General features: G+C 39.5%; 1 protein-coding gene across 5 annotated transcripts in view; it reads left to right on the top strand.

The window, feature by feature from the left end:
- The window catches only part of Pcca (propionyl-CoA carboxylase subunit alpha), a 411,727-nt gene that overhangs the window by 171,054 nt on the left and 218,480 nt on the right, over positions 1-22,193 (top strand). For all 5 annotated transcript variants that reach the window (XR_015044709.1, XM_085828899.1, XM_021182607.2 and 2 more), the window contains 5 exons: positions 4,104-4,247; positions 5,335-5,409; positions 9,318-9,386; positions 11,777-11,852; positions 20,410-20,520. Coding sequence is in view for 4 of the 5 variants with exons in the window: in XM_085828899.1 (XP_085685025.1) it covers positions 4,104-4,247; positions 5,335-5,409; positions 9,318-9,386; positions 11,777-11,852; positions 20,410-20,520 (475 nt within the window). In the remaining variant the exon portion in view is untranslated. The remainder of the gene's footprint in view (positions 1-4,103; positions 4,248-5,334; positions 5,410-9,317; positions 9,387-11,776; positions 11,853-20,409; positions 20,521-22,193) is intronic.

Consider the following 22,193-nt stretch of genomic DNA (forward strand, 5'->3'; position numbering starts at 1 on the left):
GTGTCTCCTCTGGAAGTGCTGGTTAAGTTTGAATAAGCCTCTTCTTATGGAGGATTTGCAAATTTTAACATGCCATCCATGATTATGAATGCTGGGCTTTCTACTTTGAATCATGGAAGTTTCTGCTTTGACTAAGTATAATCACAGATTACTAGCTTCTAAACATTTGCAGTCAAATATCCCTGCTTTCAAGAAACATAGACTCTTTTTCCCCATTGTCCTCTCTGCATAGTTGTGGAATGACTCCTCCCTCATCTTTACTAGGTTTCTCTTGCTGTTAACATGCACACTTACTCAATTACAGTTTACCCAAATTGTTTTTCTGATAAAGAAGGCCTACTGATAAAGTTACCTGTTTTAAAAAATGCTTTAGCAACTATTAGGTGAATTCAGAGTAAAGTCTTAGAAGTTTAGGTCAGAGAGAAATGGAACAAATAAGCAGCTGTGAATGGCCACCTCTTTTCTCTTAATGAGAATCTGCACGGTCCAGAAGCTGAGGAGGAACACGTGCTGGTCCAGCCAGGTACAGTCATGTCAATCATGGTTCATCATAAGAAAATACGAAGTCCTTTACAGAAGTGTTATGTTTACTTATGTTTTAAATTTTTAAATGATCTCTGACTTGGAGTAAAGATGGAGAAGAAAAAAGGAATCTGAGCTCACATTACTAGCCCTGTCTATAGCTGCCCTTTCTGTAAGTTAATATGCAGAGCCACATATGTTTTCTTTTTCTTTCTTTTTTTTTTTTTGTTTTTTTTTTGTTTTTTTGTTTTTTTGTTTTTTTTTCGAGACAGGGTTTCTCTGTGTAGCCTTGGCTGTCCTGGAACTCACTTTGTAGACCAGGCTGGCCTTGAACTCAGAAATACGCCTGCCTCTGCCTCCCGAGTGCTGGGATTAAAGGTGTGCGCCACCACGCCCGGCTCACATATGTTTTCTTTACCATAAACATTTTTAGAGTAAAACTTCAGGCATAATTTTTACATAGCCACAGAACCACAAATCAGGATGGTGACATTGTTACACTGCTGTTATCCAGAGACCTCACTAAAGCTTGCTACAGAAGGGGAAATTTCCTAGTCAGGGTTGTGTCACACATACTCATTCCTTGTTTGTCTTGTCTTGTTTTGTTTTGTTTTATTTTCTTACTTTTTCCTGTTTCCTTTTGCTTTTGGAGATTGATCTCTCCCAGTGTAGCTCAAGCTGGCCTTGAACTTGGGATCTTCTTGCCTCTGCTTCTTGAGTGCTGGGGTGCCACAGACCCTCTGGGTCCCTTTGTCTGCGTGGAACGGGTCTCTCGTCTCGGGTGGGCAAAGCGTTGGATGAGTGACAAACAGATGCACACAGGAGAGGTCACGTGGAATCTGAATGTCTTTTTACAACTCGAGCATCAGACTTTTTATACAGAAGACAATAAGGAAGTTGGGTGACATACCCTCAAGGTACAAATGAGGTGACCGGATGCTTAACGACTCTTACACAGAACAGAGGAATGAAAACGCAAAGACTGGCAGGAACTGGGCAATAAAATAACTGAGACAAAGTCAGCCCTATCTAAGGTCAGCTATAGTCTTAGAAGCCAGGTGTGAGAACTTTTCACTCCTAGGGCAAGGGCTTTCACACCCAAGTCATGGTTCTAACTAGGGAGTTCTGTTCTAGCTAACCATCTCATGAATAATGCAATACTCTAAAACCACAGCCCAATCTACTTCTTAAACCATTGTAAATTCCTGTATATGGGTGCTACTTGGCTTTTATTCTAAGTGATAGTGTAATACCAGAGGCTATTCTGAATGTCAACATTCTTACTGAATTTCAAGCCCATGGTCTTGCTCAAGGACGTTCTAGGACTGTTGGAACACTGGTGGAAGGCTTTAGCTATGTCAGAATTCGATCTTAAAAGGCACTTATAATAGGATGATACTGAAAGAGAGCACGTGGATCCATACACTAGACTAACGCGGGAATGGAGAATTAAGAGAGTGCCAGATTCCAGGATGAGAGCTTCCTTAAAACTCTTTTTTTGCCTCATGAGCAGCTTTTAGGCATCCCTGCCTGACAGGCTGACTCGACCGGAGTACCGTGGCACCGGGGTCCCAGGCCTGTACCACCACACTCAGCTCTCTCTTTAGTCTCTCTTAATCCCATGGCCTTTTAGTCATTTGTAATCTTGACCTTTTAAAAAAAGCATAGGTGGTTTAAAAAAATAGCACATCTTCATTCAGAGTTCATTGACTTCTTATAGATGCACCCTTGCCCTTCTGGACGGTGGCTCCAGCAGTGGGGAGCTTCTATGAGCACCATGCAAATGCCATGAGTTTCTGTACCCCACAATTGCTAATATGGGTTGTGGTGATGAAGTGTGCCCAGTGTTTTCACGCTGCGTACTCACTGTATTTCCTTTTATTGTCAGTGAAGTAGCTCAAGGGAGATGCCCTAAAATTCTCTAAATAATTCATTTTCGCTGTGTTCTTATAGTTTCAACACTCACTAACTTGACCATGCTTCCTAGCTTCTGTTCAGTTCTATTCTCTCTGTATTTTACTTTTTATGTAATACTTTTGGAGTACTGGTTATTCAAAGTGGAAATTGAGTCTTTCACTTAATTAAAGCTCATTTTGAAAAGGTTGTGTAAACTGTGCTTTGTCACATAGTAGGTTTACATCTTATAGTTAAGAACAGTCAAGGGTGCTGAGATGGTCTGTTCACATGGAATTGGTGTTGAGCATTAACAGAGGGCATGGAATTGGTGTTGAGCATTAACAGAGGGCTTTGCATTTGTTTCTTATAGAATATTGTTTCTAACACATCACAATTTGATTTAAAATATATATGCATTAAACTGTCTAATAAGTTCTTTATTTAGTGTCACATTTATTTTACAAAGGGTAGATGCTTATTTTAGCAATGATTTGTCATTAAAATTATGTCAAAATGTCTTAAAATGTTGTTGAAACTGTAAACAAACTCATAACACACACAGAGCTAATTATGGATGCCATCTGTTTATTTTTACCAAGCTTTCTTTTTTTTTAAAGACCATGGCATTGTCTAGTTATGATAAGCTTCAAGATTATTGTAATGACTAAGCCCTGTCCTTCAATTAGTGCAGCTGAAGCTAGAAGATGATTCATTTGTTCAGTGACCTTTTCCTGTGTCCATGTATGAAATGTGACATGTCACAATAATGAAATTATCGTGACATACACCTAGAACTTAATTTTTAAAAGGAAAAATAATGGTATGAAAGTACTAGGTATGGCCAAAGATTTAAAAAAAAAATTTAGAACTTACTTGAGATTTTAGATAAAAGATTACATGTTCTTTTCAAGTGCTGTAAATGTCCTTATTTGAACCCAAGTCTAAGGATTTCTACACAAACAGTCAACCAAATTATAATGATGTCTATCTGTTCATGTGGCTGTGTGTGAGTGTTGTGTTTTTGCACATATGTATCCCATGTGTTGGTGTGGAAGGCCAGGTACTCCCCTGGCACCATCAGCTGAGGTAGTTATCAGCAGTCTGCTGAGAAAGCAGAGTGCTCCCCATCACCCTGGTCTGCTATTGTGCATGCTAAGCACTGCCCAGGTCTGTCTGGAGGGAAGGCAACCTGAAGGCTCCATCTGCTGCTTCCTGCCATGCTGCACTGATGCAAGATTACGCTAATCTTGCTTCTTGTCAGGACAGGTTAGTGAAAGCATGCAAGTGGGCACGATTCAGACTGGATGAGGGCTTGAGAACACCAGCGGTCTCCCCACAGATGCTGAAGCAAGTGTAGCAGAAGGAGCATTATTTATCAGCCACACTGAGAACGGCAGCAAAAGAAACGTAAAGCTAAACCATTCAATGTGGGACCACAAATTAATGAAAATTGGGAAAAGTAATGGAGAAGCTTACACATGCGTTCAGGGTGGTTCTGACCTTCATCTGTATGGAGCTGTATTTATTCTTTCTTTTTATGTATTTCACTGAAGATTTTTAGTCAGGTATTACTAAAGGTTAAGCAGAATTATTTCACTTGACTCTGAACCTTTGTGAATTCCCTTGTTGATGTCCATTTATTTGCCTTTTTCTTCACCTATTAACTGGCAATCTTGGCTTTACAGGTCGAACATCCTGTCACAGAGTGCATTACTGGCCTGGACTTAGTCCAAGAAATGATCCTTGTTGCTAAGGGTTACCCACTCAGGCACAAGCAAGAGGATATTCCCATCAGTGGCTGGGCAGTTGAATGTCGGGTTTATGCTGAGGTAAAATGCATTCTGATGGTAGATGGGGGTGGGGTGAGGTGGGGTGGGGTGGGGTGGGGTTATGCCCAAGTTGGAACAGCCAGTGTGGCTAACAGATACTAGATAGAGTAAGATTTTGATAGCCCGTGGTCAGTGCAGAAAAACATTAGGTAACTTGCAACAATTAAAAACAGAGTGGAGTTGAAGTAATTGTTGTGTTTTTCTGGGTGGAGAAGTCAGTAGCAGTGTGCTGGGACCCAGCAGGGCCTCAGCTGGGCATCCTTGACTTTGTCCTTCATAATTTCACAGGCGGGCTCTACACTGTAAGGCTTTTGGTAAAGCTTCCACTCTTGGTTTATAATTTTAATTACAGGTTTTGCCAAAACCTGAGAGTTCATACCAATCACTTAGCTTCTGAAGCTGCTTTGTTTCCGGGTGATAGAACAGAAATGCAACATAAACATTTGTGCAATCCTTTAGGTGCAAGATACTATCAATATAAAGCACTGAGTCAGTGTATCTCTAAGTGGGCTGTGAGTTGTTTTGAAATCTGTAGATAACTCAGACTCACACATTATCCAGTGTTACTGCTCATGATCATAAATGAAGTGGCACTCACATGGCCCAGCTCTGCTCTCATATGTTTACAAGCAGAACATGTACATGTATAGAAGTGTGTATGGCTTTCTGAGTCTCTGCTGGAAGACTTTTCCCAGCTTTACCATATGTGAGCTGTTTGGAGAAGTAAAAAAAACCAAATCTCTTTGCTGTATTGCATTTGTTGTTCTGAACTTGAGCTATGTTTGATAGAGAGTCTAGGTCATTTTATTTTTTGCCCAAGGCATTGTAAGAAATTTTAGAAAAAGTTGGAATTCTACCAACTTCAATAAAGGACTATGGAGGTCAAGCTAAACTCTGCTTGTGGTTCTGTGTGCTTTTTAAATATACTTAGAACTTGTCTAGAGGATGAGACGACCGTACTCTGGAATCTGTGATTTGGTAAATACCGTATGTTAAAATAGACCTATAAATACTTCTCATTGTTGTTAACCTTCCTTGTGCTGGTTTATGTTTCAAAGCCTGTATTTCCCTTCCTTTGAACCTCCAGGACCCCTACAAGTCTTTTGGTTTACCGTCTATTGGGAGGCTGTCCCAGTACCAAGAGCCGATACATCTACCTGGTGTAAGTCATTAACTGTGATCCTAACTGAGGGGCTCAGCCCTTGATTTATGCCACACTTTTATGTTAGAGAATGTGAACACTAAAAGATGTAAATTGAGGGACAAGGGAAATTCATGGGGAGTCATTTCTTGTGTTAAATAAAAATATTTTTTTGTACTTTATGGTATTTAGAAACATCAGAATCCACTCAACGGTAAATTCACACACATCTAATCATATAAATGATAGTTTATACTGTGAAAGATCATAGAATCCTAAGAATGGGAAATGACTTTCTGTGTTAAAAATGTAATCTTTTCTTAAAAAAAGACAAAAAACAAAAAAACAAAAAACAAACTAATCCAGCCCCGTGTTAGTCAGATGTCAAGAAATTCTAACACAAAATAAACTCACTAGGAGACTTTTATTAAAGAGTACAAAGTGCCTCATTTTGTGTGGTGTCACCAACTTTGAGGGAACAGTGACTAGCATTCATTTTATTCCATAGTTCATCTGTTCTTTTCCTTTTTAAGCAATTCAATTGCTTCAGAAGAACAAGGGTGGCACCTTCTCTCTTACTCAAGGTATTGAGTGCACGTATAGATGACATTATGTTAGCCATGCGTGAAAAGGCTGTACCATCTGTGAATAGGATTATTCAGTTTGATGGCTGCTAAGAGGATGGTGAAAGATTACAGGAAGAATTCTGAATTTGAAGATGTTATTGGATATATGATTTATTTCACTTTTAAGCTGATTTTTGCCCATGTGCTTTCTAAAGGGACTTGACCCTTTCTAGGCCTGGAGACTCCATGCTGTGTTCAAAGCCTGGAGGCAGAAAAAATTTGTAAAGACTGAGCAGGCATTCTGTGATGCTAAATAGCACATGAGAGCAAGTGTCATAGGGACATATCTAAACACTTTTTTAATCAAACAAACAAAAAAAGTCTTAAATAAGAAGCTGTAATGATTACTCTAGTTGCTAGAAGTTTCCACCATGTTGTAATAGCTCACAGGATGTCAAACATTTTGCCCTCTCAAGTTTTTGCAATTTGCAATTTTCAAACGTGAGACCTGTTGAAAGCCCAAGTGATAATGGACAAACTCTACCCCCTACAGTCTTTGTCCCACCAAATCTTTCTTCAATTAATGCTGCAGCAGGAGTTTTATGTAATAACATTTGCAGTTGTGATCTATCCATAGAAAGAAAAAACAATTAAAATGCCTTAAATGTTCTGCTTACTGCTGTTATTTGCGTGTGTGAATGTTGCATGTCAGCTAAATGGACCAAGGAATAGATAAAGGGATTGGGGGCAGGAGAGTGTGCACTAAGCTTTGTCTATCATTATTGCTGGGAGCAATCAAATTGATGTCAGCAGGACAGTAGACGCGTTGACAGCTGTAATTATGTATCTCCATGGTGATCACTTTTGGCCTGTCATGGAGGCCCACAAGTCCCCTCCCTTCGACACATTTAATCATATTGGGCTGTCACTTGTCAGGTAGACACGGCGGGCTGGGAGCTGTGCCGAGGGGAGAGGTGAATTGATAATGAAGGCTGGGAGCTGCCTCATAGTTTCCAGGGTCCACTTTTTGGCTGACAAAGGCAATTTTAATTGTCCTGGAGGTATGTGGAGGCTGACTTGAGAACCTCACACTTGGGATGCATGCGTGTTTTCAGTGTGGTCCTCCCTCACTATATTCAAGCTAGATGTGTCATTTTCACAGGGAAGCCAGCTTTGGATCTTGGGTTTTTTGGTCACAAGAAAGAGCAAATATTTCAGAGTTAACTTTTGATTCACACCTTTCACTCACATCATTAAGGCTGAAACATGCTTGTAGGGCAGAGATGAGGCTGTTCCTTGTAGTCTTTGATCTTCCAAGTTTGTGAATTTATTTTCAGATCACACTGGTGTGTTATGCTTAGAGCTCCATTTGCCTTCATTCTTGAAATGGCCAGTGGCGTTATGTAGGCTTTGTATGCATGGAGGAATGGGCAATTGAATTTGTTTTTTAATTGATTGTTACTAGTAAGATATATAGTTGGCTATTACTTGGAAAAATGTATGTAAACTGTGAGTTAAAAGTTGTTGTTTTTTTCTTTATACAGTTTCTTTGGGAATGTTGATCTGCCTATGTGTGCTCATTGTATATGATATGTTTTGATTTGACCCCATGTGTTCAAGGTGACACATTTTTGTCATTAATTTAACAAACAAAAAAGACAGTCATACCTAGCAACTGCTCATAGTTTACTTAGCATTTAGGATAGTATTATTTAAGACGATGAGAGCTGTCTTATGAACTGTGGGTTGGATATCAGCTATGCTGAAAGCCAGGGCTTCAGATCTGCCGCAATCCTAGCGATAAACAGGCTCTGGCAATGCGCTGTGGGTATAAAGCTGACTCTGTGGTCAGAGTAGTTCTAGCTTATTGGCACCAGAACTGAGAAGACAGTGTCTTTTTTTTCTTAACCAAGTAATCAGCAGCCAAGTTACCAGCAGCCATTTATATGTGAGAGAAGATACAGTGTCACTTTTCTGTGTTCATGGCTGCCTGCAAATTCCTTTCCTTTTTTTAAGGTTTTATTTTATTTTTTTTATGAACACCAATTTTTATAGAATATATGCCCAGAAGACTGTTTTCAGTAAAGAAAGGTCGCTCACATCTTTTACAAATGTGGAGTGGCTTTCACTTTAAGACCTTCATGTAGGAACTCGGGGTACATGGGCCCAAGTTGTTGCTTGTGCTGCACATACAGAAATAGATGCTCCCCGGGCTTATGCAAGCTTCCCCTTAAAACCATAGGAAGGGGAGAACGGTGTGGTTTTCACTTATCTTCTGATGTCATGTAATAAAGCCATCACCCATTCTCACGTGGATATTCTAGACAAGAGGTTTTACATGTGGTCCCTTGGCAGTAGCCTAAATTAAAATATTAAAGGCCTCCCAGCGGCTGTGCTGACCTTTTCTGTCTTGCCACAAACAGACTGCTGCTTATCGGGAAGCCTCCATCACAAAGGTGTCAGTACCCTGAGCTTCCTTCCCCTCTTCTATCCCACCCCTGAGATGCTGGGCATCGTCTTGCTGCTCTAGAACCTTCGATTAAATTCCTCCATCCTCAAGCCCAAAGATAAGCCCGCCAGTCTTAAATATTTTGACTAGCTTCTAAATACTTCAGATTCCAAAACGTAGTCACAATAATTTAATAAGTGCTCTGTCCTTGGCAGATGCTCATTCGAAGTTTTACATGGCTAACCTCTGTGCTGTACTTTGGGTATCAAGCTGGGAGAGGAAAACAAGAATCAGTGATGCACTAACTAACTCATCGGCAGGTTAACAGCAACCAGCGGCTTCAAAAGGATGTTTTGAACCTGTGCCGGTTCTGCCCAAGATGAAAAATAGTGCAGTATCCGAACTCTTAATTGGAGCTTGCATCCTCACAGGGCAGAGCTGTGGGGAAAGCTGTGTAAACACGAAGGCCTCTCGGGGCTAACAGTAACAGAAAACAGAGCTCACAGCTGAGGGGCTGGGGAAAATGGCAAAGTGTTGCAGACACAAAAGCCTGTCCAGTTTGTGTGGCTCAGAGTCCATGTGAGGAGGAGGTTTGGGCAGGGCCAACCCAGGGCTCTGAAGGGGCAGGGGCAGGCTGCAGCCAGTTGCAGGTGTGCCCTAGGGTAGGGATGTATGAAGCCTTCCTCTACCCAGTTTCTTTTTTTGAGTGAAAGAGCAAAAATTATAAGCTGTACTGCATATTAGAGATCAAAGATCAGCCTCGCATTATGTTTCTGGGTTTTCTGTTTTCCAGAGGCAAGGGTGTTGAGACTGAAACTTTACTATCCATTTTCTCCATGGAAAAACAGCTTGTGGTTAAATAAAACAAATCTTCCCAATATGAAGTTATGCACCTTTTCTTTACTTCTTCCCAGGTCCGAGTTGACAGTGGCATCCAACCAGGAAGTGACATCAGCATCTATTATGACCCTATGATTTCAAAGGTTAGTTCCATTTGTAGAACAGTACACTATTAATGAATTAAAAATTGAGCCTCCCTCCCTCCCTCCCTCCCTTTCTCCCTTTCTCCCTCCTTCTCTTCCTCCCTCTTTCCCTCCCTTCCTTCCCTCCCTTCCTCCTTCCCTCCCTCCCTCCCTCCCTCCCTCCCTGACTTCCTTCCTTCCTTCCTGACTTCCTGACTTTCTGACTTCCTTCCTTTAATTCACTACATCCTGATCACAGCCCTTTTCTTAACAATGTACTCTAATTAAACAAACCAGCGAGCACTACGTGTGTCAGGTGCTGTGGAGAAACTGGTCCTGTATTGGTTAAGAGTACTTTTGCTCTTCGAAGGTTTTCCAATCTACAACTTGAGTGGATTTGACTTTTGTTTACACTATGGCTGGAGCCTAGAGCTGGGTGCATCTCAGGCAGGCACCGTACCACTGAGCCACCACTCAACCCAGCTAACTTTTATAGAAAAGTACAATAGGATTTGGCCCATGTGTCTTTTTAAACTTTAACTTTGCAGATTAAAGTTGAAAATAAGGAGTCTCTAAAATATTAAGATCTCATGAATAGTAAAATGTTGCAATAGAGAAACTGCAGGTCTTACTTGAAAATGCCTTGTCTTTGCAATAGTAGCTTTGTCTCAAAGGCTGATTAACTTCAAGTTTTCTTTTAGTTTTGTGCTGGAGATGAAACAGGAATCCTGCGAGTTTGTGCAAGGTTCTGCTGTGGCCCACGTTTCCAGTGCCCCGAGTGCTCTCTTATGTAGCTATAGCTGCTGAAACAAGCCATTTTAATCTTTGTTGTTTTTTTTCACTACGTTTTTAACCATTAATACTTTTGAAATAAACCTTATATGTTTTGCTTATTACAGAAACACAATATAAAAGTAGAAATACATAAAATATTACAAATTGATTTTTAAATGAACTGCTTCTTTTTTAGATGAATGTATGTTTGTCTAGAAAAATGGCCTATAAATTTTCTAGCTGGCTCATATGTGTAAAGTTTATTTAATTTTTTTCTTTTTTGAGATGCTGTCTCACTATGTAGTTGGTAGACCTGGAACTTGCTTTGTAGTCCAGGCTGGTCTCAGATTCACAGATATCTGTCTGCTTCTACCTCCCAAGTGCTAGCTTTAAAGGTGTGTGTCACCATGTGACAAACTGGTTTTATATTGAAGAACTTGTAAATTTACTAGAATTACAACCTACTACTTAATAATATGCATCAGAAAAACCTTTAATGTATAGTGTCAACGTCTTACTTTTGAATTCATAGAGACTACATATAAAAGGACACTACAGACAAAGTCTTATTTGTTTTTAACCAGCACCTTTAGTTTTTGTGTTACGTTCTGGTTGACCCAGTAATTTTTAAGGACAGTCTAACTTTTTCTTTCACTTTCTTACTGGCTCTTTTGCAACTTACAAAAGTTTTAGCTGTTTAGGAAATCAAACTTGGAAGCAGAGAAAACCAGGGAAATTAGCAACTTTGTCCCTAGACCCCACACTGTGCCATATGCTGACATGCTGTACCATATATGGGTTTTCTGTGCTACGTGCTAGAGTACTGTTACATGTTGGTGTGCTGTGTCATGTGCTGGTGTGCTGTGCCATGTGCTGGTGTGCTGTGTCATGTGCTGGTGTGCTGTGTCATGTGCTGGTGTGCTGTGTCATGTGCTGGTGTGCTGTGTCATGTGCTGGTGTGCTGTGTCACGTGCTGGTGTGCTGTGCCATGTGCTGATGTGCTGTGTCATGTGCTGATGTGCTGTGTCATGTGCTGGTGTGCTGTGTCATGTGCTGGTGTGCTGTGCCACGTGCTGGTGTGCTGTGTCATGTGCTGATGTGCTGTGTCATGTGCTGGTGTGCTGTGTCACGTGCTGATGTGCTGTGTCATGTGCTGGTGTGCTGTGTCATGTGCTGGTGTGCTGTGTCATGTGCTGGTGTGCTGTGTCATGTGCTGGTGTGCTGTGTCTTGTGCTGGTGTGCTGTGGCATGTGCTGGCATGCTGTGGCATGTGCTGGTGTGCTGTGTCATGTGCTGGCATGCTGTGGCAGTTCCTCAGGCTCTGCTGTCTACTCTCCTTAATCTTTCTGTTGTGCTTGTTTACACAACATGTTTGTTTGTTATCAAGTGAAGAACTTGTTTGTTCTCAAGTGTTTCTCTACTGTGACAATGACATGTATGAGGAATGTCTGAGATAGGTTGGTTCTCACTTGTTTATTCAAAGGAATCTTACTTGACTTATTTTATATTAAAAAATTGGACCACTATGAGAATCAAAAAGACACATTGGGGAATATGGTAGGAAGTATTAAACTTACTAGGCCTGGTTATTCGGGTACGTGGCTAGCTTACAGACCATTCTGTTTGTTTTTTTGTAGCTAGTCACATATGGGTCTGACAGAGCAGAAGCCCTGAAGAGGATGGAAGACGCACTGGACAATTATGTGATCCGGGGTAAGACTGCACACTTGCCTTTTTGTTGCTGTGTATGTTGTCTAGGTCTAGAGAACAGCTTGAAGGCTTTGTCGTTAAGGAACTTCACAAAAGAGTTGCTTACCATGCTTAAATAAAAATGAGAAAATGTGTGACTAGATTAAACACTGGGCACAGGTGTTTAACCCTCTACAGGCTGACCCATGGCATCTTGCAGTTCTGCAATATACATGATATGAGGGACTATGAAGAACCATTGTCCCACACTGGGAAAATGCATCTGTTATGTCGCTGACTATGAGTTTTGGGGTTCGAAGATAGCACACTTACAGATGTGTAAGATGGACCCTGGCCTTACTGCTGATGACTTTGAGGTCTGGGAACATCTGGCGCTGCTCAGAGAAGGCAGTAGATGGTTTGTGAGTGCAGTTGTCTCCCAAGGGCCTGTCCCCAGATGCTCATACAAGCCCTCTGAGTGCAATGGTGACCAAATCAGAAGCTACTCTTGCACTGGAGTCTGCAATGTGTGCATTCTCACCCACTTTGAGGAGTAAATTATATACTAAATGTAAGTACCAACTTTGCTATCAGATTCAGCTGTATATTATAATTTTGAATGGCCAGTGGGGGTGTAAGAACATCCTCTAGGCAAGCCTGGCTGCTGGGTTGTTTTGGGCTCTACTCTTCCAGAGGCCTGCAGTTTGGTTCTACCATCCACATTGGTTGGCTCACAACTACCATAACTCTAGCTCTGAGGGATCTGATGGCCTCTTCTTGCCTCTTTGGGCACACAGACACAGTTGTACATATAGATACACAAACAAAGATACAGGATTAGTAGGAGGTGCAGGTGTGGTGGGGGACAGGAAACAAGTGCATGGAGTGGCTCTGGAGGTGACAGTTTTTGAATATTGGACTAATCAGTGTTTGGGGTTGCACACTTAAAGTGGACTCCTAACAACGAATGGGACATATTTCAGATGAGTGACATAATCATGCTGAGGGGTGAGGGTGGAGAGAAGTAACCCAAATAACTTAGCTGTATATTAACTGTAATACCCCAGGCTAAAGAGGAAATATGTCTAAATAAATATTAAGCTCTAGTTAGTAGGTTTATTTTTCATAGTTGATGAGTTAGCAGGTCTGAAACCAATTTATGTACATTCTGGAACTAAGGAAATAAATACATGTATCGTGGATAATAAGAAACAAGTTTCCCTCTGTCAGAAAGGCAGTAACAGATGTGGGAATGAATGCCTCAGGCTGGAATGAAGCCTGTGTGTGGTATGAGGTTGAATCAGGAGGTATCCATGAGAACTCTTGGGCTTTAACATCGACTACTGACTATGTAAGGGTTGTCTGTGTGTGTGTGCATGTGTGTGTTCATGTATACACACATATGCTCATTCTCTAGCTAAGGGCTCTGAATTTTGGCACTATTGACATTTGGAGGCCAGCAATTGTAGGATGATAGTCCTGAGATGTGTGTGCTTGTCCACAAGTTTGGCTTCTATTCACTCAGTTACTAAATGTGTCCAGGCTCAGCTTCAGGAGGAGCATACGATGAGCCTGAACTGCCTATGTAAGAAAGGAAAGCTGTGCTGAAGAGTGACCTCAGGTCAGGCTGAGTTCACACCTGTTTTCCCAGCACTCACCTGGAGTTTACTGACTTGGTAGACTGAGGCAGGAGGATTGGTGTGACAGTTTTGGCTACAGTGTGACACCCTGTGCAAACCTTAAAACAAACAATGGAAAAGCTCAGGAAGAAATCTGTTAGGAAGACACAGAATCCGCTTGAAGAGGCTCCCACTGGTCAAACTGGGAGACCGGAAGACTGAAGCTCAGTAAGTACTCATAAATGAAAGAGATGGCATGACTCCTCTACGTAGATTTTAATCCATGTAAAAAAGTGTTATGCTGAGAATATAAACTATAAAAAGTCAGTAGATGCTGAAGTTAATGGGGAAATTGGAGAAACAGCATAGTTTGTTGGTGTCCCTTTGTAATATACTTAATAAGTATCATGGGAACTGCTTCGTGCTAGCAATGTTACCAAGTGGCCAGGGATTGCCACTGTTGATGTGGTAACCCATGTCTGTGCCTGTCCTGATAATTCCCACCCCCTCTCTTCTCTCTCTCTCTCTCTCTCTCTCTCTCTCTCTCTCTCTCTCTCTCTCTCTCTCTCCCTCCTTCCCTCCCTCCCTCCCTCCTTCCCTCCCTCCTGAAAATAGGTAAATTGAATATAATCATGAGGAAAAATCAGACCTACCAACCTGAAAGACAATCTACAAAATAAATGGTTTGTGATCTTTAGAGGTGTCAAGGTCAATAAGCACAAGGAGAAACCAGCAGCTTCTAGTTCAGAGGAAACCAGAGGACCTAGGACCACTCAGTGCAACAGAATTCTGCACTTGATCCTGAACCAGGACCAAAAAGGCTTTCCTTTGTAGTAAAAACCATCAGTGGGGCAACTGGAGACACTTGAATCAAGTTTGTAGGTTAAATAGACACTTGTGATGGCAGAAGAGACTTATCTTCCTCTTAGAAAATGTACAGGAAGATATTTAGAGGCTATTCTATCTTCAACTTACCTTTACATGATTACATTAAAAATGACTTGTGTGGTCTGTGGTCTGTACAAACAGAGAATCAAGCCCAGACCTGTGCTGAGCTGCCCCTGATGCAGCGCCTGGGTCAAGGGTGGACAGTAATTATCTATAGTTTTGCAAACTTTCTAAGATTCTGAAATTATTACAGGATAGAGGGGTTTTTTTTTCTTTAAAAAAAGTCTCCATTACCACCATTATCTTTGATGTTTATTTTTTTACCTGGTGAATTTTAACAGTCAGATGATTTTAAAGCTTTTGTAAATGGCAAGAAAGGAAAAGAAATTTTCTGTATTGTTAAGTAACTACTTCATTGGCCAAATGTGGACCTCCCTCCTCCCCAACTCTACAATTACTTGTAAGCTTTTGTAAAAGAAAAACTCTAGAGAAATTTTAGTGTTTCTAAACTCTAAAAACTTTAAAGAAACTTTAGAGCATGGTATACCTACATTAAACTTAATTTCCAAGTCCCCATGAAAGAAGCGGTGGCCTCAGCCTCTGTTTGATCCTGGCAGAGTGCACAGCTAGTGTCTGGCCTGCTGTTTTGGAACCAGCAGGCAGTCAGAAGGCTGCTCCAGGGGCCTCCCTCTGTGTCCTGGTCATGATTTCCCATGCAGATGGGACCTGGTGAACTGTGGCACAGGTCACCCCAATTCCCAATCTAAAACTCTGAGTTGTAATTTTTATAAGTATGTGATTAATAATATTACCGAGGCTGTAAACTCTCAAAGAATACTCTACTGTCTGCTTACTGTTTATATAAGGACTCACTCCAATGGCATTGTCTTTTCTGAGACATGGGAAGAATGCAACCCAAGTGCACAGTGGTACCTCTCATCTGCACCTTTCTTTCCAGCTGATGTTTTAGCTTTATGTGTTTGAAACGTTTTTTTCATTATTATTGATTTGGCTTTAGAATTAGTTCCTGGGCATTAGTTCTTGGAACAGCTAGTTATACTAATAGCCATATGTGGAAAAAAAAGGGGGGGGTGTTATTTAACTGTGTACTTTACAGAAGGAAAACATAATAGTTTGACTTCACATAGTAGTATGTGGTTTGTTAGTCAAAGAACTTTAAGGACAAATGTATTTGAGTTTTAATTTTATTCTTGAAATTTAGTAAAATCTAAGGTTTTTTTCATGCTGTATTTACTATATAATTTTAAAATATTAAAACATTCGTCATTGGAATGGAAGTAGCCTAGATGAATGTATGCTTAAAGTGTAATACATATAAATATAATAAAATTTTACTATGCTGTAAAGAAAGATGAAATTATGAAAAATTTAGGGAAATGGATGGAGTTGGAAAGAATAATATTAAGGAGGTGACCCAGACACAGATAATAGCAACCCCATCTTCTTGACCACCTTATCATGACCACTGTAGTTTGTAGTATGTGTGTGTGTTTATAAACATGTGTAAATGTGGATGAAGTCAGAAAGGAAACAAAGAGTGTAGAGAGAAGTTCTGAAGTGATGGGGGCATGGTATAAAGGAGCTACATGACAGGAAAGTAGAAAGGAAACTGAGAATGTAGGGGAAGGAGGAGATGGCAGGTCAGTCAGCTATAAAGTACATTGTAAGGCTGTTAGAGCACCTAATACTTTGTCTGCTAACTTAAAATTTTAAGAAAGAAAATGCTATAACAAAAAAAGTCGATGTCCATTTGTTTGTTTGGCTCTGTTGTTTGATATCCCAGATGTAAGAAATACTTGTTCACAATCCTTTCAGCTTACCTTTTCTAAAGCCACCACCCCTTTTCAACTGCGAATATAGAATGAAATGCTAATGTGTCATTCGTTCATTCATTCATTCACTCATTCATCCTATTACTTACATTTATTTCAGTATTTTAGATATCAGTATCAGAAAGTAACTTTATGTTGTCCAAATATCATAAATTGTATCTTTAAACCATGTTATATTTGCTGAAGACAGATCTGTGTTAACTGTTCAGGTATTGGCCATGTGGAGGGCTGAGAAATCTGGACTAGACTGTAAAAGGAAACTCAATTAAGCGAAATTACATATGTAGGCAAACATTTATTTGTAGAAGTTAGACTGCCTCACTTAAGTTATCTCCTATTTCTATGGCCACTTGGGGAGAGTGTCTTGTGAAAGCACAGAGTTATTAATTTTCATGTAAGAACAATTACTTTTCTCTCTTTCAGTTAAATCACTACTGCACTTCATATTATGAATCTGTTCCCTCCTGGGGGTTGTTATTTCTTGTGCACTTTGGATATTGTAATACCAGTGTCAGTGTGCAGTGCTGATCAATACTGTAATCCCTGTGACAGTGTGTAGTCAAGTAACATAAAAATCAGAATTGCACCAGACTTCTCACTAAAGACTATGGAAGCTAGAAGATCCTGGGCAGATATCATACAGAGCCTAAGAGAGCACAAATGCCAGCCCAGACTACTATACCCAGCAAAACTCTCAATTACCATAGATGGAGAAACTGAGATATTCCATGTAAAAACAAGCTTACACAATATCTTTCCACAAATCCAGCCCTACAAAAGATAATGGACAGAAAACTCCAATACAAGAAGGGGAACTACACCCTAGAAAAAGCAAGAAAATAATCTTCTTTCTACAAACCTAAAAGAAGATAGCCATAGAGACATAATTCTACCTCTAGTAACAAAAATAACAGGAAGTAACCATCACTATTCCTTAATATCTCTTAACATCAATGGACTAAATTCCCCAATAAAAAGACATAGACTAACAGACTGGGTACGTAATCAGGACCCAGCATTTTGTTACAGGAAACACATTTCAATGTCAAAGACAGACACTACCTCAGTATAAAGGGCTGAAAAACAATTTTTCCAAGCAAATGGTCCTAAGAAACAAGCTGGAGTAGTCATTCTAATATCGAATAAAATTGACTTTCAACCAAAAATTATCAAAAAAAATAAGGTCAATTCCTAGTTATCAAAGAAAAAATTTACCAAGAAGAATTCTCAATTCTGAACATCTGTGCTCCAAATGGAAGGGCACCCACATTTATAAAAGAAAATTTACTAAAGCTCAAAGCATACATTGGACAGCACACAATAATAGTGGGAGACTTCAACGTCCTACTCTCATCAATGGGCAGATCATGGAAACAGAAACTAAACAGAGACACAGTCAACCGGTATCTATAGAACATTTTATCTTTAAACAAAAGAACATACCTTCTTCTCAGCACCTCAGAGTACCTTCTCTAAAACTGACCATATAATTGGTCATAAAACAGGCATCAACAGATTCAAGAAGATAGAAATAATCCCATGTACCCTATCAGATCACCATGGACTAAGGCTGGTCTTCAATAACAACAGAAAGCCCACATACACATGGAAATTGAACAACACCCTACTCAATGATAACTTGGTCAAGAAAGAAATAAAGAAGGAAATTAAAGGCTTTTTAGTATTCAATGAAAATGAAAGCACAACATACTCAAAACTTATGGGGCACAATGAAGGCAGTGCTAAGAGGAAAATTCATAGCTGTGAGTGCCTCCAAAAAGAAACTGGAGAGAGCATACACTAGTAGCCTGACAGCATACCTGAAAGCTCTAGAACAAAAAGAAGCAAATATACCTAAGGAGTAGACTGCAGGAAATTATCAAACTCAGGGCTGAAATCAACCAAGTGGAAACAAAAAGAACTATACAAAGAAATCAACAAAACCAGGAGCTGGTTCTTTGAGAAAAATCAATCTTTCCTTCTCTCTCTCTCTCTCTCTCTCTCTCTCTCTCTCTCTCTCTCTCTCTCTCTCTCTCTCTCTCTCTCCCTCCCTCCCTCCCTCCCTCCCTCCCTCCCTTTCTTTCTCCCTTTCTTCCTTTCATCTCCCTCTCTCCCTTTCTTCCTTACTTTCTGTGTATGTGTTTTTTTTAAATCAAATATAAGGAAACTTCAATTGAAAAAATGTCTCCATTAGATTGTCAAGTAGGCAAAAGATCACTATTTCCTTAACTGATGATTTACTATTGCCAGTGCTATCCCTGAACATCTGGAATAAGAAATCAGTCTGCACAAGATAGTAATTCTATTCCTTCGTGACCTCTTCTTCAGTGCCTGCCTCCAAGCTCATGTTTGATTTCCTGTCCTGACTACCATTCATAATGTACTGTAAGAGATAAGATGAAATAAACTCCCCCCCCCCCGAAAAAATACGTTGTCTGGAAAGCTGCATGTTACTTTGAGACAGTTGTCTCAAATCCATTTTAAAAAACTATAAAAACCTGCCTCAGAAAAAAAATAAAGATCCATAATCAAAAAAGTTACTGCAGCTTTAACAGAAAACCCTTCTTGCTCAAGACTGTCATAGCCATGGCTTACAAAAAATACAGCTGTTGATTTATGCAATAAGATGTTAATTAGATGTATATTCCTGAGGTCTTTTTATTTGTTATAGGTTTTTCTTTTTCTTCTCATTATAGCAGGTATATATTGTTCTATACATTATGGTAAAGATACCAAGACTAAAATTTTAAAATTTTGTTAATAAAAGAACAAAATAATCAACTAAAAAAAATTCTTGCCCATTTGGTTTTCTAAGTATCTTATCAAATGTCTTTGTAAATGAATGTCACCTTGTTTCCAGTGATTCCTTAGGCCATCAGAGGTGTTGTAGACCTTCTCTTACCTCAGTAATGAAAGTGGTTTTTTTTTTCCTGCTGTTGTTTTGTTTTTAATCAAAAGTCTTTATATGTGTCTAATATACCCAGGCATCCTTCAGGCATACAGTTGCTTCTGGGTATTCTAAGCCCTTAGAAGCAGTAATTTTTGACTATGAGCTAAAATGTAACTTTGGGGGTGCATCTCTCAAAGACATGTAATACAAAGGCAACATATTATAGCATCCTCTAAATAGAGTAACTCCATCTATGGAATTTTTGTATAAAGCATTAACAATATGACTAGAATGGTAGATCTTAATGTAAATGTTTGAGGTAGATGGGATAGTTTGAGAATTGGATTTTATCCAGTTTAGGTATATAGTATTTTTTGAGTTGGGAACAGAAATGCTCACATGTTTACACAGGTTGTTAATATAATCTAGAATAAAGATGCATAGAAGAAATGATTGGAAGGATATAGTAAATTGTTAATATTTATTAGCTAAGGGATAGTCATTTTGAATAGATAAACCCATGTGCTCATATGTAAACCAGTGTTCATGGTAACACACTGTAACCAAGGTGTCAAGATACCCTTGTATGGATTCTATGAAAATGCACAAATGTGCTTGGTTTTGATGTAATTAAAATTTTTTGGTCCTTCCAGATAGTGAGGTCATTTAAGGGGATAAAAATGCATACACAGGCAGACAGACAAGCAGACTAGGGTCTGCTTCATTTACATTGCTAAAGTGAAGTTCCTGCCACCATCCAGAAGGCCCTAAAAGGAGGAAATGAAAGAAACGCGTGGAACACTTAACTTGAACTTGAATTCTCTGTTTAGGAATTAGTCATCATGCCTAGCTGCAAGTAGGGTGGGGAATGGATCTGTTTGAGTGGGTGGTTTCTTTCTTTCTTTAGTTTGTTTGTTTGTTTTTAAATGATTTTATTAGGTAAGGAGAGACCAGTAACTGGGTTTTTCTTGGAGGGAGGTAGGGAAAGAGGAGGAGGAGAGGGAGGGAGGGAGAGAGGGAGGGAGGGAGGCAGGGAGAGAGAAAGAGAGAGACAGAATATAAGCCACAGGTCAATGTTGGTATCTTTCATAGTGGCTCTACACCTTATGTTTTTGAAACAGAGTGTTCACTAGCCTGCAGCTGACTTTTTAACTAAACTGCCTGGTAGACCAGCTCTAGGGATCCTCCTTTCTTTGCCTGCCCAACACTGGCATCACAGATGTACACAGTCATACTCAGCATTTGTCACATGGGAGTGAAACAGAGGTCCTTATGGTTGTATGACAATCAGTTTATCAATTTTCCAATTCAGTCTGAAATTCTGTTTGTAGGTGTTACACACAACATCCCATTGCTTCGTGAGGTGATAATCAACACACGTTTTGTGAAAGGAGACATCAGCACTAAGTTTCTCTCTGATGTGTATCCTGATGGCTTCAAAGGTATGTATATATATGTGCTGAGCTATTTAGTTCTCAGAAGTGTGTTGAGTTAAATCAGGTTAATTTATTCTTATTCGTAAACACAACTTTTCTATTTTGAGTGAAGGTCTTTTGGCTTCTGTTCCACTTGCTGTACTACATTTTTTGAAGTACTCTTGACCATTAACATTCATGTTTTTGAGTATGCATGGGCAATTCATGAATGTAACCATCTTCAGATTTTTTCTTAAAAGTAAAACAAAAAAGTGTGTGTGTAGTGTGTGCTCATATGTAGAGTCTAGTAGTGTTCCAGCCATGGTGCATATGGAGCTCAGAGAACAGTCTCTCCGATAACAGCTTTAAATATAAAAGAAGAAATGTACTTTGGATGAAGAAAATATCCTTACGTTAAACTTAACACTGACAAGTTGTCAGAGATTGTTTCCAAGTTTCAGAAGATTTTTTTTTTTTTAATAAAGTTGGAGATAGAGCACTGAAGACCTGGTCAGCATCAGTAGAAACCAGTGATTTAATTGGGATTCTAGGAATATCTAGACATAAATCTCTACAAAGGCTGATTCTTAGATTTCAAGTATTATAGGGATTTGGGGTATAGATTAGCAACCCTTGCTGAGGATACGTGAAGCCCTGGATTTTGATCCCTGACACCATTAAGTTAAATATAAAATAAAGCAAAACACATGTTGTAGTACAGAAAGTAACTTGAACGGTCAGCTCAGCATCATGGAGTTGACTGTTGAACGCATTTACACAATGACTTTTAGTTCAGACTATTCAAAAAGGTTTTGTAAATTAAATTGAAAATAGACTGTTTGAATGTTCTTTGAGTTTTATTTGTACTCTTAAAATGAATAGTAATAGTAATTCATCAGATTATTTTTCTTAAACTTTTGAATTTTCAAAAATATAGAATAAACTACATCTTGGCTATGATTACTGCTTTATAATGGAGTATTTGCTCATTAACATTTGCTAATCTGAAGCCAGAAACACTTAGGCCATTGCTTCCTACCATCTCCCTAGTAACAACTCACGGGAGATACTATATAAACACTTGTTTAATCAATGAAAAGAATCTTATCCAGGGTTGATGAAAGGAATGCTTTGGAATTTTAAATCACCTACACACATCTCTAGATAAACAGCTCACCCAATTTGATTCTAATGTTTTATTCTCTGTACTGTGGTTTAGAAGCTGTGGTAAGTTGTGAAGTAGATTCAGCACTTCCATATGTTTCCATGTCTGCTCAGATAATTCATTTGTGTTGGTAACAAGATAGGAAATAGAGGGCAGAAGGAAAAGGTAGTCCCCTGAGTCAGCTCTCAGAACAAATGTTATGCATGTATCTGAGCATTTGTATTCACATGTGGTTATGTGAGCATGAATGTACATGTGGGTTTATGCATGTATCTGAGCATTTGTATTCACATGTGGTTATGTGAGCATGAATGTACATGTGTGTAAGTAGCCCCCGGGGGAGGAAAATGGGCATTGAAAATCTTTCATTTGAGTTGATGGCTATACTTAGTGTACATTTACAATTATGTAAAGTATTGCGAATTCTTTAGGAGCCACAATCTGCTTTAGCTGAGAAATTGACCTTAGAACAGAGCACACTTTCCCACTGGACATTTAACTACATTTTCTTTGCATAGACTCTTGTGCTTGCAGC

This window comes from Mus caroli, unplaced genomic scaffold (assembly GCF_978045245.1).
Source record: "Mus caroli unplaced genomic scaffold, Mus_caroli_1 scaffold_12, whole genome shotgun sequence".
Taxonomy (NCBI): domain Eukaryota; kingdom Metazoa; phylum Chordata; class Mammalia; order Rodentia; family Muridae; genus Mus; species Mus caroli.